We start from the raw sequence: 25,388 nt of genomic DNA, 5'->3' as shown, positions 1-25,388 counted from the left end.
AATCTTAAAACACCTCCCCCCACCCCTCCTTCCTTCCCGAGCTCAACTTCACTCCCCATTTCTCTCCCTCCTCCCCCACAGCTGCACAGGGGGATGGGGAATGGAGGTTACGGTCAGTTCATCACACGGTGTTTCTGCCGCTTCTTCATCCTCAGGGGGAGGACTCCTCTCATCGTTCCCCTGCTCCAGCATGGAGTCCCTCTCATGGGAGACAGTCCTTCATGACCTTCCCATGGGCTACAGTCCTTCATGAACTGCTCCAGCGTGGGTCTCTCCCATGGGGTGCAGACCTTCAGGAGCAAACTGCTCCAGCATGGGTCCCCCACGGGGTCACAAGTCCTGCCAGCAAACCTGCTCTGGAGTGGGCTCCTCTCTCCACGGATCCACTGGTCCTGCCAGGAACTTGCTCCAGCGTGGGCTTCCCACGGGGTCACAGCCTCCTTCAGGTGTCTCCACCTGCTCCGGTGTGGGGTCCTCCACGGGCTGCAGGTGGAATCTCTACACCCCCTCATCCTTCCTCCATGGGCTGCAGGGGAACAGCCTGTTTCACCATGGTCTTTACCACGGGCTGCAGGGGGATCTCTGCTCCGGCACCTGGAGCACCTCCTGCCCCTCCTTCTGCACTGACCTTGGTGTCTGCAGAGTTTCTTACATCTTCTCACTCCTCTCTCCGGCTGCCAAAGCTCCTAAGGTTGTTTTTTTCCTTCTTAAATACGTTATCCCAGAGGTACTACCACCGTTGCTGATTGGCTTGGCCTTGGCCAGCAGCGGGTCCGTCTTGGAGCTGGCTGGCATTGGCTCTATCAGGCACAGGGGAAGCTTCTGGCAGCTTCTCACAGAAGCCACCCCTGTAGCCCCCCCACTACCAAAACTTTGCCACACAAACCCAATATAGAAGCCCTGAAACATCCTTGTTTTTTTCCACTACCAGCTTGTCTAATGCACCATTTGCTGCTACTCTTACATCCTAAGACAATGACAGCTCTGCAGTGGGCAGCTCCCAGTGACTCTGTGATGTGCTAAGACTCAGCACACCCCCTGGACCCCTTGGGTCAACGGCACAGCCTCCTCTGGGACGGTCTGTCAGATCCTAAGCAGACAGGAGGTGAGCCTTTAGCTGGAGATGGCAAAGACTGAGACAAGCACCATCAGACAGACTCCTTCCACTCCATAAACTCAGAGTTTGTCACCCACAGAGCCAAGCTCTGTCCTTTGTTTCTGGCGTTGTTCTCTAGTTTTTCAACTTTGGAGCAAGTCTGTCCAATAGGATGTACCCCTCCTTCCATGGCTCACACTCTTCTCAAAGGCAGCTGTCTATCCACGCACTGGAAACGCTCCCTGTGGTGTCTGGCACGACCAGTGGTCACAGAAAGATCCTTTTGGGCCCAAGGACATACTGTCCTACTCCAGCATCACTGGGCTTCCTGTTCACTTTCCAAAAATTGTGAGACACTAATACTGCTCATGCTGTTAGGAAATGTGCTAACTTGCTCCATAACCTGGAGAAGCTCAGACCACCCTGAAGGAGCAAATGTCTCTCTCTGGTTACTGCTCTCCATCCCTTTGCAGGCAGAGCCTGGGCTGTGATAAGATGCTAATGCTGAAATGCTGTTTTCAGGGTCTTCTCATATTCCCTCTTAGCAGAGAGAGGACACAGAGCCTGGCATTGGGACTTATTCTGTGCCAACCACAGCATGACTGATCAGAGACTTATGTCTTTCTTCCCCACCAGAGATCTGAGCATGAACAACATCAGCCGGCTGCAGCCCAGCACCCTCCGTCACCTGCGCTTCCTGGAGGAGCTGTAAGTATGGAGCAGCCGCACCGGGCAGAGCATGGTCGGGGTGGCAGGGGGGACACTAGAGACGGTGCCTGTGGCTCTGGTGGCAACCCCCAGTGCTATCACTGTGGCTACAGGCTGAGATGGAAGGAGGCTGCATGTTTGGAAAAGGTTTATTTGCTACTCTAGTTTAGGGGTTGACTGAGGTCAGTACCATTAGGCTGAGATGGTGCATGTGCCAAAAGCCACAATAAAAGAGGACCCAATCCATTATGCAAAAATCAACACTGTACCCGGGAGCAGAGCCAGCACACATGGAGCTTCATTCACCCTTCTCCACACAGGGTCCCCCTCACAGCCTCCTGCAGCCCAGAGACACATTAGCTGCTGGGCACTTTGCAATTGAGAGGGCAATGAGCCTGGGCTATTGAAGTAAAATAAATTTGCCCCAGAGGCTGAGGTGTCCCATTGTGCACCAATGTGTACTGTGGCCAAGGCACACTTGGACACAGCAGCAATCGCAGTCCCCAGAGACCGACGTGTGACTGTGTGTCAGTGAAGGAGTGACCCCGCTTCTGAAAGTGTGAAAATTAACCACCAGCATTAGAAATCACTGGAATCCCTTGGGAGCCCCAGAAATGGGAGTCTGGTGGACAGAATATTGAGGTTGGCCATTTCTGCACGGGTAAATTGCACATGTATGGTCTTATTCCACTTGACCATGGGAAATACCTCCAATTATTCTCATCCTGTTGCTCCTTTCAACACAATAGCTTCTGTTGGAAAACGCAGTTTCTTCAAAACACTATTATTACATTGCATGAAATACGAATATTAGTGCTGCATTTGATATGTGTGTTGTAAACTTACTGTGTATATAACACTTACTTCAGCTTAATCTGTCTAAATGAAACACTTTGACTTTACTGAATCAGTTCTTGCAGCCACCGCCATGCATGGCACCAACAAAGGCACTGAATATTCAAAAAAGGCATTTTCCAAAATGTCATAATTTCCTATAGAACAGGTGTTTGCACTACCCTGAAAGGAGGCATTTTCATCTCCCAGATGTACTAGTCCACATTTTCTGCAGTGGAGCAACCCTGAATCATCAGCATCCAGTATGACAGTGTTACGTTAGTGATGTGCATAGACTGTGGTGCTGACCTGCCTAACACCTCACTGACGTCAGCCTCTGCACTGTGCAATGGTGTGCCATGCTCAGGCACCACCATCAAGAGCAGAAAGTCCTGTCTGTGCATTTAGAAAAGAGTTTGCAGGTGAGTGTACATACGCATGTGGACACACACATGCAAAGACAAACTTATTTCTCTGAATATTCAGTCTTGACTGAAGAGACCAGACAAGATACTGATGTTCATTATTCCCACAACAGGTCAAATCTTGTCATTATAAAATCATACTATAGGTTTTTAATTTCAAGCGGTCTTGCAACTCGTCTTTATCTGTCTTTAGTTTCTGTTCATTAGGCCTGTAAGGACCCCAGCTACCCAAACTCCCCTCCCCATTAGGCATTTACAGACTGAGCAGGAGTCATTATTTTTCATTCTTTAGCTTTGGAGCTCGAGCTCCCCATGAAGGTGGGGTTTTCAAGACCTTGCATCCATCTTGCACCCTTTCTCTTTCCATTTTGTCAACATCTGTGTTGAAGTGTGGACATCCAAAGCATTCACTGGGGGTAGTACATCTTTTCACACAGAGACCATGCTCTGTTGTATGCAATTCACAGTTGTCTTGCTGCAAGCAAGCATGTCCTGATTACATGTCATGTACAAACAGAACAGTCTCAACCAGCAATGAATAAATATTCATAGGCTCCAAAGGAGCCAGCTTCCCACAGCCAAAAATAATTATGAATGACACAGACGAAGAGGAAAAATTTAAACAGGAAAATCTGAAAAATAATTGGAAGTTGTTAGAGAACATTTTGCTAGAGGTTCAAAATGCCACAATTCCTCATTTGGAAAGCAAAGGTATTTTGACTAGGAAAAAACATCACAGTTAGGAGAAGAAATGGAAAGTGCAGTGTTACATATCTATGCATACCCAAGTTCCTACTTGAATTTGATAGCAATAAGAGAGTAATCCCATTTATAGAAAACAATTCATTTATATGAAATCAAGCAAGGAAGGAATTTTATATATTACCAGGAAATAAAAGTGATTCAACTACAACATCTAGACAGGGACAATGTGTACATTATTTATAGGGCTGTCATCAACCAGTAATGCAACTTGCCTGCCCTCCAGGCAGAGAAGGGTTGACAATGAAGAGGACTTTGCTGCAGCCCATCCTTGCTGCAAGTGCCTGTCTTCAGTTAGATGGAAACCTTTCAGCAGGTTTCTCATCTCCAGGGATTTTGGGTGACCTTACAGCCCCAGCCTGCCTCGTACGCTGCTATGTTCCCTGTTACATTCTTGATAAACTGAGTGAGTAACAGACTGGAGCAACTGAAGATAAAACTTGAATAATTCAATTCAAGGTGAACCAAAACTGATGTTCTGGGGCTTTGGTCAACCCAAAGAAGTTCTTTTAACCTGAAAGAGAAAAGTTTGTTTCATTTTCAGGTTACTTCTTAACCTTTACACTTTTACTTTGGGTCAAACTTGAAAAGAATGTAGTATTTCAAATACCATTTGAATGAATACTTTGCTTTATTGCAAAGATGCCTTTAAAAAGATGCTTGAACATTCTGAAAAAAACATCACAGGGTCCTCAGCCAAAAATATTTGCCAAATTCAACACAGATTTTCAAATCTCCTTTTCAGGTCCCCTGGAAACTTTTATATTTTAGGGACATTTTTACCTTGGTCTAATGTTCAGAAACATCCCAGAAACTCCTGACAGCCCTGGTCCTCGAACACATATGAATGCAATCTGTAACCCTCATCTTCTCTGACAGTCAGAGAAAGTCCATGTTCCTCTGCCTCCTCCCCGAGCTCCTCAGAGTTCTCCTCTCCTGCTCTGCTGCGGCCAATCTGTTCTCTTGATAGATCTAGTCCCAGCAGCCCAGGGTCACAGCGGCTTGGAGGAGGGCTGGTATTTCACACCTTTTACCATTCCTCCTCCTTCTGTGCCTCTGAGCACTGTCTCAGGCTCCTCATGAAGGTGAAGTTTCATGAAAGTCAGAGTCAGCTGGACTCAAGACTCAGCTTGTGCATGGAGCTGGGGTTCAACTGAGGAGCAGGAAAAATGGGAGGGGGAAAGAAAGCTGCAAAAATGAATATATATGAAGCATATGTGTCCCATGGGCACTTGAGGACAAATGTGCCTTGTTGCACATCCTTCAGGCTGCTGTGGAGCACTGCGAATCCAGGTTGCTGGATCCACCTGAGCCCCAAGTATGTTAATCCTCTGCATGCACCCATGCTGGGTGGGGGCACCCGAGGAACAAGTGAGAGCAGGGTGGCACATGAGGGTCTTGAGGACAGTGAAGCAATCACCCAAGCCACACCATGATGTACACCCAGGCTGTAACCCACAGACATTTCTGCACTGGCTCAGCTCCCCTCTGGAGACCAAGTGGCCACGTCGCACAAGGGACTGGAGGCAATGCTGTGGTTAGGGCACAGCTGAGGGCACCGGGACTGCTCCAGCTCCAAGTGCTTGCTCACTGTGTGGTCTTGGTAAAGTGATTTTCCCTGCCAGTGCCTCTATTTACCCATCCATTCAGCGACGAGAACGGGCCTCTCAGGTGTGCTGGGACCTGTTAGTCATTAATGTTTACTGCAAGCTGCTCAGGAAGGTGTTGCGGATGCAATTAGCACTCATGCTTGGAGGCTGCCAAGAGACCAGATTCAGCCAGCTTTAAAGAGGCAACGCCACCAAGGACTCCTCTCTGACGGCTCTCCATCAGCGCTCTCCTCTGTCACCGCCAGCCTCCAGCTCCAGCGGGGAAACAGAGTACAAACAGGAGAGGCTGCGCCGTGAGCAGGCACGGTCCCAGCCCAGGCACTCACCGGTCCGTCCCTCCAAAGCAAGCCTCCAGTGATAGAGGTGTTCAGACCTGGGCCTCACACAGGCAGGGAGCAGCCCGGAGTTTAGTGTGTCTCGTCTTTGTTTCTTCCTTTTTTTTCCCCTTCTTTTCTTTCTTTCTTTCTCTCTTTTTGGCAGCAGGGAGATTGTTTAAAGTTGCTAATAAATTCCAGTTAATGAAGCCTGAAAAGCCAGAGCTGGGAGCCAAGAGAAACAAGAGCAATCAGTACAGAAGGAATAGAAAGAGGATCTTGAAAGCCAGCCTGGGAATAATAACATGTTGAAATGTGTTCGCCGGCAAGGGCTTTGTTACCGCGCTTTGAATCCAAACACAAGCACTTGGTGCCAAGAAGAGAAACTGCAGCCAAAGGCAGGTGTTCATTGCCATTCACCTCTTGCTTCGGGGCACAGCGGCAAGATCAGACCCCTTCCCAGCCACTGGCTCTTTCACCTGCCTCTTCTCAGGCCCAGAGGGCAGAGGGACTCACCATCACGGGGAGTGCCGTGCCTCTGCATCGATGAAGGCACAGCAGGCTCAGGACCCACACCGTGGCCTCCCCTTGCAGGCTGTTGGTTCCCCTTCCCAGGCAGCTCTTGCCACTCAAGGGACTGGAGGCCAAGAAACAGCGTAAAAGCAAAATGAAATAAAATACAAGGGTGTGTGCTGGGAATGTGAACACAGTGGTCCTCTTCTCCTCCCCTGCACCCCCTTCTCATTCCTCTTCCCATGCGGGTGCAAGGGCCAGTGGAGCCGTCAGGGGTTATGGAGCAGCAGCACTGCTGCAGTGTGCCCCTGCCTGGTGCTGGAGTACCCACCACTACCCACATCAGCTCCCAGACATCAGAAACGTCCATCTTTGGGGATATTGTCCAGCACAGGGTTTCACTCCAAGGAAATCTCATTCATGTAACAGGCAGCACTGCCGTAATGATGGCTTTGGGGCATGATTCCTTCTGGAGTGATAGCTCTGCTGTGTAAGGGGATGCTGACATTTCTGGGCAATGTTCAAGTTTGCTGGGTCCCGGGTGGAAAGCCTTTCCTGAAGCAGTGCAGTAACATGTCTGGACTAGAGTACTCCTAGGAGAGCAGCTTTGGTGGGTTTCCATGACATAGCAGGCCACAGAGTTCTCTGGTAGAAAGACAAATGCTTATAGGGCCATGACCTTGCTTTGCCATGCTGAGAGTTGGAGGCAGCATCACTGCTCCCTTGGTAGCTGCCTTACCTTGACATAGCTCTCCATTTTCAGATGGCTGTAGGTGAGGAGCTGCAGCTCCTCTGAATGTTTGGACACCATGGTTCCCCCAGGATGCTGCTTAGCTCCTGTGTCTGAGAAGGCACCAGGATGCAACCAGTTAGCAACAAGGGGACTAGCCCTGGTTCATCCAGGACTTTCTGTCCTCCTGGTTGACATTAGTCCTTGGCAGAGGATGGCACTGGTCATCAATTCAGTGGGTGGGCAAAAGCATAGAGAGGGTTAAAGGATAATTCCTCCGATGAAGTCTTCCAAAGATCATCCCTGGGCAATCTGGTATGCCATGGAGGCAGATGTTAGCTAAGGTGCAGGTGGGGGCAGGAGAGAAGGGTTTCTAAGGGGTTCTCCATCATGCACTTTGAAAAATGAAGCCAAGTTATTGCAGAGGCCCAAGTAAAATTCAAAATGTGAGAGATTTCAGAGATTTCAGTTCTTTTTCTACTCCATTTAGGCTAGGGATAGTGTTCAGCAATTGAAAAATCCTTGCAAGTGAGGACAGCTGGCCCCTATCTTCCTGAAAAGTGCCTTCCACACGACTAACTCTGTTCTGGGGTACCCCAAGTGGGACACCCAGACTAGAGTCAAAAGTCAGAACTGCTCTGAAGGTTTTGGGGGAACAAATCTCCCCTGAAAACCTTGACATTTTATAAGGGGATGGAGTGAAGGCATTCAGTGTCCTGTATTGGGTTGTTCATTAAGGAGTTGTGTCTTATTAAATCTTACTTGGCAAATGAATCCAAACTAGCTTGCATATGAACATTCGTGTGGGTTGAAAACTGGCTTGAGGACCATAAACAAAAGAAACGAATGCCATCAATCTATCGAGTTGGAACAGGCATTTGGTGGGGGTACGGAGAGCAGAGTTAGAAACAGGCCTGCATAGTCTCCTCCTCAGGGATGGAGTAAGGCAGTAAAGACCATGTTAGAGACAGCTCCAGGTGATACCAGACTAGGACCAGCTGCAGATTCCTCTGTGGGAAGGGAGAGTCCAACCCTGGCTCTTTTCTCAAATGTGCCATGTTTTCACTTGCATGACTTCATTGGCTTCATTCCTGTTTTGCACCAGCACAAGAACAAACTCCAGCAGAACATGGGGCCCTTGGTCCCCTGTGTGCCCAGGGGATGGCACAGTCTTGGCATGATGACACTGTTTAGACAGGAGCATGAAGAGTTTATCTGGGCTCAGATTCTGCCTTGACAGTGTTAGTGCTTGAGAAATGAACCAGAGCAGGAGATCAAAGGGGGAGGCTGACATGCTCAATAAAGATCTGGCAAGGGGAAAATTCCACTGGGATATGGACACACATGTTTGTCCTGTCCTGCCAATGGGCAATGTTCCTGCCTCCTAATGTGAATGATAAGAGCATCATCGTGTTGCCTGAGCACATGGCATGAGCGATCATGCCCAACAAACAGCCTTTGGGTGTGCCATGGAAGTTGTAGCATGACCAAGAAGCCCAAGATACAGGAGGGGGTGGGAGCCTGTGGTAACTGAACTGCAGCAACCAGGAGGTGGTAAACCATGAGTTTGTTCCAACTTGGAGTGTATTGGGAATGCAGATCAAAGCCTGGAGGAATGTTCCCAGAAATCACGGGAGTGGGGAAGGAGGAGGGGGGAGTGTAGAATCTAAAATCCACCGAACATGAGAGCTTTCCAAAGCAAGCCAGCCAACTCCAGCTTCCACCCTCCTCTTCCACCTGCCTCTGCTCTCGCTCTTCCATCAGTCACTTTAAATCCAGAGCTTTCCCTTTCTCCCAACCCTGTCTCACAGTGTAAGCTCCAGGATGGCAAGGCATGCGGCTGAATCAAGTCTGCCTATCCTAAAGAGAGACCTGAGCAGGCCTGGAGCAGAGCTCGTGTTCTGCGGACCAGACATTCACCCCTGCAAGAGCAGCTCCTCTTCCCTCCTGTGTGCTTAAGGCACAAGGGAATGCCACTTCTCAGTCCTTCTTAGTGGAGTTATTTGCTTCAGTCTTCTCCATAGAAAGAGCAAATTAAGAACTGTTTCAGGGGAAGTCACACTGGCAGCGTCACTTCAAATGTTATTGTTTCCTTTTAAACGGAAAGGAAGGGACCATTTCAGTGGATTTCCTGTGGGATCTGGCTTCTGGAAATATATTCAATGGATGCCTGTCTCCCAGGCTGGGAGATTTCTGAAGAGTTTGAGTGAGAAGAGCAGAGGGAACCAAGCATTAGGGAGATTGCCAAGTGACCATGGACAGAGGAAGGGTCACACACAAGGAGTCTTTTGTGTCTTGCGTCTCTTACATGAACTGGCACAGGAGCTAATGACATGGGCATCTCTTCCCAGTGGCCACTCCTCCTGCTGGATAGGACACCCCAAAAGACCTACCCATTCCTGACCTACTCTCGGAGAGATGGGACAGCCGTGCTGCCTTGCCTGGGGCACCTGGCTACCACTCACAGCATCATGCAACTCCTGTCCTGGGAGGTATAGCAAACCTCCAAAGCCCACACCTGTAGACCCTGTGTGCACATCCCCGCCATGTATCCCTCCAGGAAAGTGAAACCTCAGCCTGTGTCCACAAAGACAGACATCTTCCACCTCCCAGCCTCTGCATGCATACAAGTAAGCAGAGCCCATCTTGGACCCCAGCAGCACTGGCAATTGCCCTGGGAGGTGAATTGAGTGAAGTGGTTGTGGCTCGTGCCTCCCTTTGTGCCTGCTCCTTGGCTCAGCATAGACCTCTACATCCTGGGGAAAGGAATTGGGCTCCACTGGCAGCGGGGAGGAGGTAAAGACAGAGAGAGAAGAGCCAGAGGCCAGGGGTGAGCCAGGGACATGGCATAGACTCAGTGTTGTGCACAGAGGCAGCAGCAACAGGGAGGCATGGCTGCCTTTCCTGGGATGGGGGAATGCCTTGTGCCTCTAAATTCACCCAGAGATGGTGCCCAGTGAAACCAGGGCATGTCCTGCAGGGTTTTTTTTTTCCCCTCGTGTTCTGTTTTGCCCATGGTGCTGTGATGCCACGAGCTGGCTCAGCAGACATCCCACCAGCACACGGGGCTCCCTGCCACCCTGTTCTGAGGCCAGGAGCCCCAGCCTGGGCTCCAGCCAAGCTCCACACTCCTCTCTTCCTAATCCTGGAGGTCCCAGATCCATTTAGGGACCTGGCAAACACTCAAACACCCAGGAAAGTGAACATAAAGGTGCAGAGCTGGCAGGAAACGAGTCGAGAAGCACATTTAACTGTGAATACATGTAGACTGCTGCCAGTGAAGGCATGGGGGCAGACAGGAGCTCCAGGGAGGTGAGGACAGACAGCCCCCTGTAGAGCAAGCACAGCCTAGTAGGATGGATGCTGGGAGCAGGCTGAGGATGCCGTGCAGGAACACCTCCCCTCCAGGCGAGCACTCCAGTCTCCGGACAACACTCCCTCCCATGTGGAAATCAGCAATCAAAAGGAGCAATTACCCCAAATCACAGCCCCCAAATGACAAATAGCCCAGCCTGCCAGGCGGCTTGCACACTGCAGAGAGGCAGGTTATGACCTGTTCACACACATTAAAGAGACGACCCTGTGCTGTTTATGCTGTCGGAGGCCTAATTATGGCTGCAATTTTCTCTAGATTCCCGAAGGGAGAGACAAGGAGGGAGAGAGCTCGGGCACCCGCACATGCCTGCTCTGCCACCAGTGAGTGTGGCTCCCCAAAACAGCTCAGATGCTCTCCATGACCTTTGCAGAGTCCTCACTGCAATGCACTCTGCTTCCAGCCAGGATTACACTGCTCATCCTTGACACCTGTCTCCTTTGCAGACAAAACATCTAAAAAGAAATAAGCTTTGTCAATGCTAAATGAATACGACAAGCTTGCCAGCATCTGTGTCCAACCTTGTGGGCCCAGTTTGGACTTTCTGGGAGAGTGAAGATGAGCCTGGTCAGAAATGATGTTCACTGTCTCCTTGTGGGAGATGCAATATTCCACTCCAAGTCAAGCGGACAACAAGTTTCTTACCCTGTCACTATGGAGAAGACCAACCTTGACCTCTGTTTGACTACTTGGGGATCAGAAAGTAAAGCACAAATGCAGTAGTAATTTGGGGTCTTAATCAGGTTCTTGAACCTGTCTTCATGATTTCTGGCTGATGGGCAATGGAACTTGGTTCATGACTGTCCTCATGGGAGAAACAGATTCTCCTAAGGTCAAGCCTAGACTCAAGAGTCCTGGACTTCACTCCTGGCTTCACCACAGGCTCCCACCATGGTCTCTCAGGACCACTGTCCTCATCAGTGAAAGTCATGGTGACAGTGATGCAGTTTCCAATGTCAGTGAAATATCCAAATAGCTGTTAATGACCCAGCCTGTTCTGGGCCTTGATAAAATTTGAGTATTCTGATCAGATGATGCTGTACAGTGGCGAATCCCACAAGTTTCCTTGGATAAATTCTTTCAGCCAGTTCTGAACATTGTTCCCCGCTCTTTGCTCTGTGTCCCAAATGGTCCCACTTTCCTTTGTGATGCTGCTCTTCACTTTGTCTTACTGTCCCATCCCTTCACATTCATCTTCACTCATCAATCTTCCCAGGCTGCACTGTCCCTATCCTCATCTTCCCTCCTACGGTTTTCTCCAGCTATAACTTGTCCAAGAATCACTTTTGACTTTTCTGTTCTGGTTTTGGAAACCATACTCACATGAGTTGGCTCTACTGTGGCACCTACATGATACTCGCCATCTCCATCCCCTTCCCCAGTCTCCCATCACAGTAGTGATACTAAACTCTCCTGTGTTGAAGGAGCTGGGCCTTAGCTGTGATCACACAGGTCAAATCAGGCTGGGAATGAGGGCGCAGAAGCAAATTAAGTGGCATCAAGCTGTGATGGAGAGGTTAAAGGAGAACCTGCAGGATGCAGAAACAGACCACATGCAGACAAAAGGGGCAGATAGGGGTCCATGATTTAGGGATAGTCCTCACAGTACCATGCATGAGCAGAAAGTGGCTCTCCCCCTGCTCCATCCTCACTGCCAGGCATCTGGTGTGGAGCAGGTTTTCTGAGGTTGGTCAGCACGCTCGAGCAGAGGTCCATCTCACAGGCAGCCTGTGCAGGTATCCAGGGAATGACTTGAACCATGAGCTAACACTGGATGCTGAAAACGCTGGATTCAGGTCTGGCAGGAGTAATAAGCTATTATTTTCTTTGCCTGTTCCCCAAGCTGTAAGAAGGGATGATATGCAAAGGTTGCCCAAGCACACCACCACGGCTCAGCTTGCAGGTGTTCCAGCCTCCTCCCCAGGGGAACCGTGGCGAGATGCATGAATTGTTAAGCCTCTACAGACAAAGGACTGTCATTACAAGGATGTTGACACATTACTGGCTCTTCTTTTCGCTGCAGACGCCTCTCTGGAAACCAGATCTCCAGGATCCCAGGGGAAGCTTTCTCTGGCCTCTACAGCCTGAAGATTCTGTAAGTAACTCACTCCCCTCTGCAAAGCCACCACCCCCACCACCCCCAGCCCCTCGGCACTGGCCATGCATGGGGACTTGCAGCCATCCAGAGGGGGATGCAAAGTTACAAGGCGCTGCGTGTCAGTTGTTAAACTGATGCTGGCTAACACACCCCTTGGTGAGTGGGGAGCCATGTCCCACCCCAAGGACCACCTGCACCCCTGCACTGCTTCCTCGCTTCTGCTACAGCAAACCATGAGCATGTTACCTCCAGGACAGGGCCCTCCATGCTGTGTGAAAATGCACCACAGGAGAATCTACAGATGTTCACATTTTGCATAAAACCCACCAAATGCCCTAATGTGGTATCCCCCCAAATGTGGTGTCCAGGCCCCAAACTGGCCCCCATCTGCTCTGCTGCAGAGTCTTGGGGCTGGGTTGGAGCAACCCAACTGTCCAGATATCTGCACTCTGGCAGGTGCCGTGGAAAGTTCCTGTGCTCTGCCCAGCTCAGCTGCCTCTTTGCAACCATCCTGCCTTTGCTGCAAAGTTCTGCCTGGGCCAGGAGGCTTCTGCAAGGCTCTGGAGTGACCTGCCCGTGGGCAGGGTGGGATCATTGGACAGCCTGACTTCAGCCTGCCCACAAGGGCAGCGGGGGCATGTGCAGCTGGACCCAGGAGCGCTGCAGCCATCGGGCCATGCCTGGGAACTGCCAGCCCTGGTAAATGAAGGCCTCCTCGTCACTGTGGGCAGGCCACCCACCTCTGACTGTCCAGTGGAGAAGGTCTAAGTGACAAAGGTTACCAGCAAGTTCCTCCCCAGAGTATTTTCCTACGGGCCCGGGTGTCTCACTGCTCGTGCAGTCACACTGTTTTTTGGACCCATGTGACAGTTGTGCAGGGTATAGAGGTGGGAGTCCCTTTCTCCCTTTCAGCAACCATCTTAAAAATCTCCTGCAATAAACATTTCATCCCCAAGGGGATGTTTTGAACTCAGCCACAATGTGAAATTGTTGTAGCTGGTCCAGTTTATACAGAGCGAGCAGGTACAAACCTGCTCCCAGGATTAGAGAGTATAGGGCTGTTTACTACGTCTTCTGAAGATGTAAAGTATGAATCCTGCCCTAAATCTCAGGGCTTAGAGATTTATCCATCCCCTGCATTAGGCAGCAAATCAAAGGAACTGAGGAAAAACCGCAGCTCTCCCACCCAATTTCAACAAGAGGAACTTTCTACTCCATGAACACGGGAGCTTTAAAGCCGCTTTTGATCAATTTCTATTTGTGTCAGGCCCAGGTAACCACTGATGCAGAGTACAAGAGCGATGCCTCCCTTCCGGAGCCAGCACGCTCCCCATGGGTTGCAGTAAGGAAAGGAGCACGCTCTCTCTGCCCCGCCGCCCGCGTGCAGACGGGCTCACGGACACCCATCGTGTTTCACCATGGGGCAGCACCAGGAGGGACACATTCACAAGTGACCCCATTGTAAGGAGAGGCTTGAAGGATCAGAGCATTTCCAGCCAGGAAATGATTCCATGGAGAAGCTTGCTCCAGGCTGTCTTGTGAGAGCTGAAGTGGGTGTCCCCGTGCTTCAGGACAACCTGCCTTGCTCTCAGCCAGGCCGTGCCCAGTGACACAGGGCAGCACGTGGGCTGGCATGACAACCCCTCTGGCTGCAGGCCCGCCTTAAATTTACTTTAACCCCCCCGACCTTTCCCATGGATGTATGCAGAGGACTAGCCCAGCTCCAAGGCCAGGGAAGGAAGGGTTGATGCTCACAGCGACTCACCCATCCAGGCCCTGCTGTGGGCCTCTTATTTAAAGAAGTCCCTGCTTCCTAAAAGCAGGAGCACTGACAGCCCCCATTTCACTGGGCACATTTCACTTTTCAGAGACTCTGATGCCTTCCTGGCTTGTTCGCAGGGGTATGTTGGGCTGTCGTGGGCTCTTGCTATACGACATGCCCTGACTGCTTTCTGTAACAATACAGTGGGCACCGCAGGAGTGAGGTCTTTGGGGGATGCAGTTGCGGGTCCCTGTACCCTGCAGGAGCAGCAACTATTCACTCTCATCTATTTCTCTGTCACCATGAGAGTGAGGCCAGCAGTGAAGTCCCTGGGAATTTGCTGGAACAGGACAGACCTTAGGAGCATAAAGCTTAATCACATTGGGAGGGCTCTTGGCAAGGATGGGGACCCTCACTGATTTCCTCTGCTGAGAAAAGACTGAGGAAAAGTACAAGGTGCTGAAGAAGGCAGGTGAAGGCCACCATGTGTTTCCTTCAGTTTGTGATTCAGATCCTTGAGGTCACTGCAGCAGTGACCTGGTTGGGGCTGGTGACTCTGCAGCAGCTCAGCAGGATCTGCTCCATCTCCCCAGGGAGCAGGAGGAACAAGTGTCCTTCCTGGCACTGGTTTGCTGAAGAGTCATGGGCCACTCTGCCTCCCCTCTGACTTCCTCAGGACAGGAGTGTGAGTGCAGGGTGCCTTCCACAGCAGCACCACAACCTCATTGTCAGCACAATAAAATCACCAAAACCTCCTGTAGGGAAAGGTAGTGTTATTGACATTTTACTGGCTGGAAAAGCCATGGCAGGAACTCAGATTGGAAGCAGGGTGTCCCTTCCCAGCCCATTGCAGAGCACCTTGCACCTTCCCTCAGAGTCTGGTTGTGGTCGGGGTGGAGAGCAGAGCCTGGAGAGGGACCATGGGGCCGACTGACCCTGCTCCTTGCACCCTGGGAGTGACCAAAAATCCTCGCCCTCTTCCCAAGCCATGTCTCAGTTCGCTCTTCTCCTACCCCATTCAAGTCTGCTGAGGGCAAGACCACCCTGGCGAGCTGGCTGCTCCAAGATCTCCATGTGACCTGGCACTTTGAAACTGAGAAGAGCAAGTTCAACTAATGGGAACTGCCACACAAATATGGAAGGGGGTAACCAGCTGTAAATTGGTGTAAACTGGTGTGCCTCATGCAGCATACAGAAGTGTGCCAGGGAACTGAGGAGCATCAGTTTGGCCCCAGCTATGTCCATGTCCTATGGGGCCGCCATGAAGCTACACTGTGCAGAGCACTGCATTTCACAGTGACCTGAGCTGCTCACCACACTGCTCCCTGTCCCGATCCTTGCTCATTTAGGACCAGTATAAACACTCCCACATTCATGTGCTTTTTCTCTGCACTTTAATCTCCACCAAAAACCCACAGATCTTGAAGGAGGTATCTGGAGAGGGAATCTGAAGAGTTCATGAGGCAGGAAAGATCAGAGACATGCTGGGATGTCAGATATTAAAAGACAGAACTGGGAGGAAAGTCCTGTCTCCTCGCTTTAGATAGAGGTAAACCGTCAAGCTTATACTTAACCATTCTGGCTCTGTTGAAAATCAAGACAGAAGAGGACTCGTGGAGTCCTTCATGCTATACACTGAGCTTCCCTGGGGGTGCTGGGCTATGACAGCCAGCAAAGGCTACGAGACAGGCTGCTGGGTTGGATACCGACCTGCACCCAGACAGCAGCTGTGATGCTTCTGCTCCTCCTGCTGCTGCGCAGGCTTTGGCCAGGCCACGCTCTCCCATCTGGGACCTGCCCTGCAGGACATGGGGCAGCAGGAGAGTAGCTAGAGGACAATGGGCAGAAGGATGAGGAAATGCCAGATCCTCACCTGTGGGGAGACGTGAATAGAAATTACAGGGGTGGCAGAAGAATGCAATTGGGATAATTCGGTCTAGAAGAGAAAAGGCTCAGGAGGCAGCGTGGGAATGTCGGGCAGAGATGTGCAGGGAGCTCACACACCACTCCTCACCGGTGGGGCAGGGCAAGGCTGGGCATGTTTGAAGTGGGTCCCTCTGCCCATGCCCTCCTCCTGCATCTCCTGCGCAGAGCTGGTCCATGGGCAGCACAAGTGGCCCCAGGTGTCCTGGTGCATGCAAGGGGCAGCCTGAGCCTCGGACACTCCGGCGGTCTCCGATCCCTGCTCCATCAGCTCCTAATTCTCCTCTAATCACTCTGTTGTACTCTGCTTCCACTGTCTTGCCATTCTCAAAATGCTTCCCCTCTTCACCTTCCCGGGTGATCTTCTCACTGCCTGCTCGGCGTGGACACGGGCCAAGTGCAGGGAGCACAGAGCACCACGAGCTTCCTCACTGCTGCACCCAGAGCCAGTTCCCACAGGGTGCGCGCCGCAAGGCTGGTGGGACCCTCTGAGATGAATGTCACCCGTGGAGGGTCATGTGGCTGGTGTGAACTGTGCCCTGACAAGTCCATAATCATTGGCCCTGGTTCTCCTTCCACGCTTGTGAAAGGGGAATGTAAGCCCCACTGATCGATCCCATGGCTGCTGTCTGCTCATCCAGGTGAACGGACAACTGTCACACTAGGACCAGCATAACTCCTGGGGCTCCTGGTCCTGCCTATGGGTTTGTTTCTGCAGCCAAGGTGTGCTGGGGAGATAAGACACTGGGTCCTACAGCCCAGTGAAGTAGAAAAACAAATTGCTTTATTTAAAAATAGTGAGAAGGATCAGTGGTCTGGTGATGAACTAAAGGAACAATGAGTCAGCTGAGGTTACTTAACCTGAAGGAGATGTGAATGAGGATGGACATAAACCTTTAAGGACAAGCAGCTACTGCAATAATGAAGAAAATACATATTCTCCATATCCGGAGACAGGACTTGCAGGTTTTGGAGCAGGTGGCACCAGAGATATTCAGGATAGATTGCGTCTACAGGTGTGGATGCTCTGTCACAGGTTGGCTGAGGTTTGACAGGTGACAGGCATGGCTGGAGTTGGGAATGGCTGCCCCAAACATGACCAGCTGAAGCCTGCAGGTATTCAGGAGCTGACCCACAGCAGGATCAGAGATCTTACCTCTGGTGACAGCAGTGTCCCCTGAGGAGACAGGCTGGTATCTGGGGGTGGTGACAATTTTCATAATTTAATTTTAATGTACTAGGTCCTTAGAGCTAATTGTGGTCATGTGCATGTCCACAAGTAAACTCTAGCATGCATCTTGGGCTGTCAAGGGGCCTGGTGCTTTCCTGGTCTATCCAGAGAATTAGTTTATGTTTAAAAAAGGATGGGAAACACCCTGGGAATTCCTCCACAAACCTGCCTGTGCAGATGGTCCTCTCCCTGCCCTCGGAGTGAATCCCAGAGCTACTGGAAGCAGGACCAGATTCTTCCCTCTGCCTCCTCCAGTTGCTTCACTACACAAAAACCACCTGGAAAGCGGCCATGAAGATAGGCCTGTGCAGAAACCACGCAGGCGTACACCCAGGGAAGCAGGTGTGTGGAGACTTGAAAGAGAGCAAGTGAAGAGCCAGGCTGCACCATTACCAATAAAACTTTGTGACACAGGGAAATATGCTGAGATCTTCATGCACCAAGCCTTGAGCCAGCCCCCAACCAAAGGCAAGGTGAGATGTGGCCTCCTCGGCTCCCCTCAGATGAGTGTAGACTGACAGCAACGGATGCTCAGCAGCAGTAGCTGTGCTCTGAGTTCTCAACTGATGGGTACATCCCTTTGCACAGACTTTGCAAATGCATCTCTCCCAGGGGCTCTGCTCTGCAGCGTGGCCAACCCACACCTTCCCCACGGAGGGTGATGCTCCTGGGTCCGTCCTTCAGTGCCCAGGATCATTAGAAACCAGCTCCATAGACTGGTTTGTCTCCCCTGCCAAAGTCCTTCCCTTGCAAAATTAACTCCTTAGTCCATGCTTTCCCAGCCTTGGAGCTTTCCACAGTGGCAGAAGATGCTGCTTAATCAGAGCCTCTGGAAAACTGGAAACTTCCCCATCCTTCCAGACCTCCCCATGAGCTGCCTGGATGCCCCTCACCTCTGAGTGCCCTGGCTGGAGCTCCATCAGCCAGGAAGCATCCATCCCAGCTGGCCATGTGGCTGAGCTTCTGTTGCCACAGCTTCACACCACATCCCACCTTCGCACATGCATCCCTCATCAAATGCTCTGCTGCACAAGCAGGATTGCCAGGCCTCTTACTTTCCTGGCTGAACATGCTGCAGCAGCAGCACTTACTAGCCAAGAAGGAATCCCACACCAAACTTTGCAAGGAAAGACTCCAAGTACAACCACAACGTGAGCCTGCCTCACCCCAAAATGTGGAGGGCAAAATGCCTGGGTGCATCCTCTTGGCTGCAGACCCTGCAGCCGCAGCAGCCAGCTGGGGTGGCCCACCCTGCTGCTCCGTTCCTCAACAAGCCTCAACCAGCCTGCGTGAGCGTGCAGACCCAGCACTGCCCCCAGCCAGCCTGCACAGACAGTGGCGTGAGGGCTGCCCAGCACCTGCCTGCACAAGCATGTTGACCCAGTGCTGCCCACAGCCGCTCCCACCCACACACTGCCCCGGTGCTGCCCATGGCTGGTCTCCATCAACAGGTCGGCTGTAGTGAGGCTGACAAGAGTGACCTTGCTCTGCACATGCCACATCTCCTGGCCGGATGGACCCTACCCAATGGCCACCCCCACTGGTCCATCCTTCTCTTCCCCCCTGAGCTGCAATCGGAGCATCTCAGGTGGTCCAGGGTAGGCACTGACTAGCCTGGCTTGTGAACAGACACAGAAAAAACATCACCAAAAAAGCCATGTTGCCCCAGGATGGCAGGTTTGCAGGTGGCTTGGGACACTTCAGGAATCCCAAGACAGACCCTACCTCTTTGACAGCCCCAAGTCTGTGCAGAACAGATATGGCTTTGAGACAAAAGGAATGGTGTGCACATCCAAGAGACGCTCCCATGGGGAGGGAAGAGGATCGTGCAGAGGTTGGAATGTTTTTAATCCCTATGCACAGGCTCCAGGCACAGTTGCCTCAAGCAGTAACAACCCTTTGACTGTGGTGGCTGAATCACTTCAGCCTCCCAAGATGGGGACATTTTATCATGCACAGGCCTGTACCTCTGAGGGCTGTAAGTCTGCTGAGACTGTCTTGTGCAAGGATCCTGGTGTGATGGGACCTGATCCCAGCATTTTTCTGGTCGTTCAGGCATGGTGTCTGGCAACAAACAATCCTCCTACTTCTGAAAATAAAACGTGACCTCTGAAGAGTTGTGATTTATGCTGGTTCCAATCAGACTGCTATGGATAGTAGATTGTGTGTCCATGTCTGCCAGTGTCTGCAAGCTCCAGTATGGTCACCTGATGAGTGCCAATCCAAGGTGACAGTGCACTATCCAGACCTGGTTTTGAGCACTTGCTGGCCTGAATGGTCTTTGCTTGTCATCTTCATCAAAGTCCTCAGCTTGTTCAGAAGGCCTGGTGCTGCATTTGATAGTGGTTCATCAACCAGTGCAGTCCTGTAGAACTTTACTCATTGATGCAGCTGCTTGAAGACAGAAAATTGCAGTCAGCAATTGAGAAACTGCACCAACCAGAGTGGGCATAAGGATCAGTAGGTGGTGAGATTGCTCCATAGGCACAAGAAGTCATGCTCTGACTAAGGTTGTCTCCAGGCTGCTGTGAAGCAGCAGCTTGCAGTAGGAAAGGTAATGAAGTCCAGGAAGTTTAAATTGGAGCCAGGAGCTGATGGAGAGGCAGAAGCAAAGAGATGCTGATGGAGAAAGGCTATGGCCAGTGTGATCTGGGATCTCAGGGTTGCTGTGATCTTGTTCACAGACTGTCCCTCAGTCACTCACCCTGCAGCATACCTAGGGTCCTGATGCAGATCCCTGCACCATCCTCCATGCACACACCCTGGAATGCAGCTTCCTTTCCTGGGGGAGCATGAATGCAAGGAGGGGACAGGGCATGCTCGAGGCTTTCAGGGACATGCAGTCAGGAGATGACGGGTTTGCAGAGTTGTTCCCTCTTTGCAATGTTGTTCACATAAGTCGCGCAGTGAGTCCTTAATGCAGAACATATTGGCCATCCTTGGAGTTGGCCTGAAGCCCCGGGCTCTAGCTGTGGGTGCTCTCCTCAGTGAGCTACAGCACTGTCCTCCTCCCTCCATCTTATACAAGACCAGCATCCCAAAAGGGGAAATGCCACCACTTACACAGAGAAGGACCCTGTGACCTTGTCCTAGCCCTCCAGCTGCCTTGCTGTCCTCTGAACCCTTTTGCCATCCTCCTTCTGCAGCAGCACCTGAGCACCCCAGTACAGAGCAGCCCTAGGAACAAGATGCCACAGCAAGGAGATGTGCTTCTGCTAGTGTATTCTCCTTGTATAGTAGTATTCTCCTTGACATCATCCCCCAGGTTTTGGTACAATTATTTGAGCTCTTGCCAAAATCATGCTATATGTTGTTGCTGAAAGGGCCTTTTATGGAAAAAAAATAAATAAAATGCAAAAATGGTTTAACATGACATATAAGGATTGACTGCAGTGACCAGGGGCCTGACAGGGGTTGTCCTTAATACCAGACTGTAAGAAAAGTCATCCTGGGACATCCAGTGGTAAATGCAGCATGTTTTTTCCTGCTCAAACCTGAGCTCCTAGTGAGCAGAGCTGGGGCTTTCCTAAGCTTGAAGCTGAATGAAGAACTCCTTGTTCAATACCATGGTGGCCCTGTCCCTAGAAAATTATCTAACCCTGTTTGGAACTATTTTTGGCCTCTCTGTATCATGCTCTGATGATGAGTTATTGGAGTAATTATGTGCAATGTGAAGAAGCACTGCATCTTGTTCCAGTCCCAGCATCCAAAAACTTCTCTAGCTGCCCTGCTGCTGTGAAAAATAGCACTGTCCAGCACTCCAGTGGTTTGACAGGTCTCTGAAGCATCTTCCTAAATATCATTTGCCTGCACTAAAATGGCTTTGTTTTGGAACCAGTCCACACTGATGGTGGTCTGGAAAGTCTCTCAGTCTGTGTTACTGGTTGGAGAAGGGACTTGTAATAGATGGGAGGCAGCAGGATCCAGCAGTAGTATGACAATGGGTTTTGCTTTAATATTGACTCCAGATACTTCCACTGATCAGCTCTGAACACTGAGCTCAGATTTCATAGAGCCACCAAGATCCAAGGGGTGTCCCACCAAATCCCCAGTAGCGATTCCTAAAGCATTCTGAATCACTCTGTGTTCAACTGTGCATCTTCTTGATTTTTAATAAACCTGAATTGTTGTACTTCTTCACTGGGCTGTAGGACCCAGTGTCTTATCTCCCCAGCACACCTTGGCTGCAGAAACAAACCCATAGGCAGGACCAGGAGCCCCAGGAGTTATGCTGGTCCTAGTGTGACAGTTGTCCGTTCACCTGGATGAGCAGACAGCAGCCATGGGATCGATCAGTGGGGCTTACATTCCCCTTTCACAAGCGTGGAAGGAGAACCAGGGCCAATGATTATGGACTTGTCAGGGCACAGTTCACACCAGCCACATGACCCTCCACGGGTGACATTCATCTCAGAGGGTCCCACCAGCCTTGCGGCGCGCACCCTGTGGGAACTGGCTCTGGGTGCAGCAGTGAGGAAGCTCGTGGTGCTCTGTGCTCCCTGCACTTGGCCCGTGTCCACGCCGAGCAGGCAGTGAGAAGATCACCCGGGAAGGTGAAGAGGGGAAGCATTTTGAGAATGGCAAGACAGTGGAAGCAGAGTACAACAGAGTGATTAGAGGAGAATTAGGAGCTGATGGAGCAGGGATCGGAGACCGCCGGAGTGTCCGAGGCTCAGGCTGCCCCTTGCATGCACCAGGACACCTGGGGCCACTTGTGCTGCCCATGGACCAGCTCTGCGCAGGAGATGCAGGAGGAGGGCATGGGCAGAGGGACCCACTTCAAACATGCCCAGCCTTGCCCTGCCCCACCGGTGAGGAGTGGTGTGTGAGCTCCCTGCACATCTCTGCCCGACATTCCCACGCTGCCTCCTGAGCCTTTTCTCTTCTAGACCGAATTATCCCAATTGCATTCTTCTGCCACCCCTGTAATTTCTATTCACGTCTCCCCACAGGTGAGGATCTGGCATTTCCTCATCCTTCTGCCCATTGTCCTCTAGCTACTCTCCTGCTGCCCCATGTCCTGCAGGGCAGGTCCCAGATGGGAGAGCGTGGCCTGGCCAAAGCCTGCGCAGCAGCAGGAGGAGCAGAAGCATCACAGCTGCTGTTCTGCTCCTCACAACCCCATGTAGCCACCCTCACAGGGTCTCTGCACTCTCCCAAGAGCAAGTCTGTCTTGCCTTGGATCTCCCGGGATCCCCACCAGCCCCAGGCAGTTTTAGCAGGGCTGCAAGCCTGCACCCAGCTGTATTTGTGCAGCTGATTATCCCTGTCCATGCACAGAGCCTTTCTCTTGGCCTCCCTGCAGCATCCTGCATTTTCAAGCTGCTGTCCCACACCATCTGATTTCTGCACCCCTCCTCGTATGTGCAGGGTGCCTTGTGCAGCCGCATGTTGTCAGCAGAGGTAACAACCTTCCCCTCCGAGCTATCATTTGGGTCTTTGCAATGCCAAGTGGTATCTCCAGGAGAGATGCTGTAGATACTTAAACGTGTTCTTCATTTGAGAGGGAACCTTTTATTAATTTGAGTATGGCCTCTCTGCTGCCTTTTTGTACCACATCAAACATGTCTTCTCTCCTGCAATGCATGCCAGCATTTAACACCTTAGAAAAGTAAAGCTAAAATCATAGTAGATGATGTCTATGCTTTCCTGTCCATTCTCATGGCCTTTTACCCTGTATAGAAAAAACTAGATTGTTTTGGCACCACTCATTTTTCACTAGCCACTACTGACAGTTGCTTGTTTCCCTGCTTTTTCTTCTGTATGCATACAAATAATTTAATGGTAAGTTCCCATTTTCTTCAAGAAATTGAAGAGTTGTGTAGCCTATTGCTTCCCTTTTTAAAAAAATATCTCTACAATTGTCTTTATCCAACTCTCCTTTCGTGACAGACCTCTGAATCCTCAGCAGTAAAGCTAGCATTCGCAGCAATGGGAAAGTGTCTTGCATGCATCAGTACTCTTTGGGCTGCCCCTCACTACTAAGGCCATGCTCTGTCCCCTTGACACTGATAGAAGTTATGACAGCCCCCTAAGCAGCATTTCCCTTTTCATGTCATCTCCAACTACTCCTTGAAGGTTTTGGAAATAGAAACTGCGTATATATAAAACATTCCTTTCTTTAGGCACTTTCCTCAGCCCAGTTACCATGCTGGGATGTGTCTCTTATCCAGAGGAGCATGTGCCCATGATGTCCCAGTTCTGGAAAGAACAAGTAGGTTCAGGACAGAGGCTGGTCTAGAGTAAAAAACTTAGCCTTTCCAGAGATGCAGAGATGACAAAACCAGTAAATTCACGTGTGGTGCTCCAGGAGGTCAGTGAGAGGATAGCGGTTGACCAGGTCAGAAATACACCTGGGGTCCAGTTCTGACCCTGCCTGAATCACTATAGCCAGTCAGACACCCATCCCTGGGGCAGGAGCACTCAGTGTCTCCTCCTCTCCAATCACTTGTGTCGTTACCTCAGTGTTCATGGCCCTTCTCCATGCCCTACGCTCGCTTCCATTTTTGAGAAGTCTTCCTGGGTCCTGCTCATTCAGCCCAACAGCTCCAGTCACCTGCTCTCTCTGAAGCCCCTGGGAGTTACTGCTGCAAGTCGTGCCAATGCTGCAAAGCCCCTCAGCAAACAGCTATGGAGTGGTTCCTCATCCATTGTGTTTGCAACTCTCCCACAAGTTGAATAAGAAACCTGCCCACAGGCTAGTTTCCATAGACCCTGCAGAGGTAACCACCACTGATGCACTCTGGGAGAAGGATGTCTTACACAAGTATAAATACGGGACAACTCACCTGAAAGCACTAGCATTACTCTGGATTAACATGCATGTGTGCAGTGGAGAGGCCCCTTTATGGTCACATCCTCCCAGTGGTTCCCCCCTTGCAGCACCAAACTCACCCCCAGGACCCTCTGCTGCAGGATCCTGGGCCACCCTGGATTGCAGCTCACCTGCCGGCAGGCTGCAAGCTTGCTTAGGAGCCCTAGGTGACCAGCATGGTGCTTTCCAACCCCTCTAGTTTTCCAATGAGAGTCCAGGACAGCTTCAGAAACAAGCAGCAACATCCTCCATTTTTTGTCAGGCTTTTTTTTTTTTTTTCTTTAACAAAGTTTTCTTTTTTCTAATTATAGGATGTTGCAGAACAATCAGCTGAGTCGCATCCCTGCAGAGGCACTGAGAGATCTTCCAAACCTCCAATCTCTGTAAGTCATTAAAAATCAATGCTGTGAGCTGCACAGTCCCTTGGGGACCCCGGGCTTCCCAGCATTTGAGTCATTAGTTCCTTCGTCAAGGATGTTCTGTCCCTTCTTCCTTTTCTTTTCCAATTAAAGCAAAGATTACTGTCACTTAGCATAGAAGGGAGGGGAGGGCAGTTTTCAAGGAAGGAACACTGTCTTGGTAAAGGATGTTGAAATTACAGCTCCCCATGTGTGTGTCATGATGAAAAGGCCACCAGCACCAATGCACATTTCAAGGAACCCTTGAAAATATCCACCCAGAAGGGGCTGCGTCCTCTCCACTGTGGACCACGGTGGGGAAGAGACATGCCAGCGAGCATAGAGGGCACTCTGGGGTGTCAACATGTGCGTTGAGCTGTTTTACCTAGATAGAAGTTAGTTACATCAAGGTAGAAATGTTTAAAACACTTTTAGTGATTCAGCCATGAGAAGCTGAGGCTGCGATTGTGCTTTTCCTTTAAAGTAACTATATCCGCAGCAGGTTTGTGCTACTGTATTCACTAAAAATCACACATCACTGAAATATTTGCAGTTTTCCTGAGTATGAACACACTTTCAATCGGATCCTGGTAGTGCTCCCGAATTTAGGGAAGGTCTGTTTCGTTATTGCCCTGGTGTTAGCAGCACTACCGAAGCTTGTAAGAGCATTCTGAATGGGGCTGAACTGCTGAAAAACTAACCTTATCCCTAATCCTTAACTTCAATCCTAGTCTTACTGTGTCTTTTTATCACAGAAATGTTGGCTGGACGCAGTTTCTGGGGGTCTCCAGGCCAGC

The 25,388-nt window shown here is 50.7% G+C and overlaps 1 protein-coding gene across 3 annotated transcripts in view; it reads left to right on the top strand.

The window, feature by feature from the left end:
• LGR6 (leucine rich repeat containing G protein-coupled receptor 6) overlaps positions 1-25,388 on the top strand; it is a 151,235-nt gene that overhangs the window by 53,989 nt on the left and 71,858 nt on the right. For all 3 annotated transcript variants that reach the window (XM_075775861.1, XM_075775860.1, XM_075775859.1), the window contains exons 2-4: positions 1,733-1,804; positions 12,389-12,460; positions 24,505-24,576. In XM_075775861.1, coding sequence (XP_075631976.1) covers positions 1,733-1,804; positions 12,389-12,460; positions 24,505-24,576 — 216 coding nt within the window. The remainder of the gene's footprint in view (positions 1-1,732; positions 1,805-12,388; positions 12,461-24,504; positions 24,577-25,388) is intronic.

The sequence above is a fragment of the Balearica regulorum genome, chromosome 25, assembly GCF_011004875.1.
Source record: "Balearica regulorum gibbericeps isolate bBalReg1 chromosome 25, bBalReg1.pri, whole genome shotgun sequence".
NCBI classification, from domain to species: Eukaryota; Metazoa; Chordata; class Aves; order Gruiformes; family Gruidae; genus Balearica; species Balearica regulorum.
The sequence above is the reverse complement of the archived record's forward strand: the minus strand, read 5'-3'. Positions and strand labels throughout refer to the sequence as shown.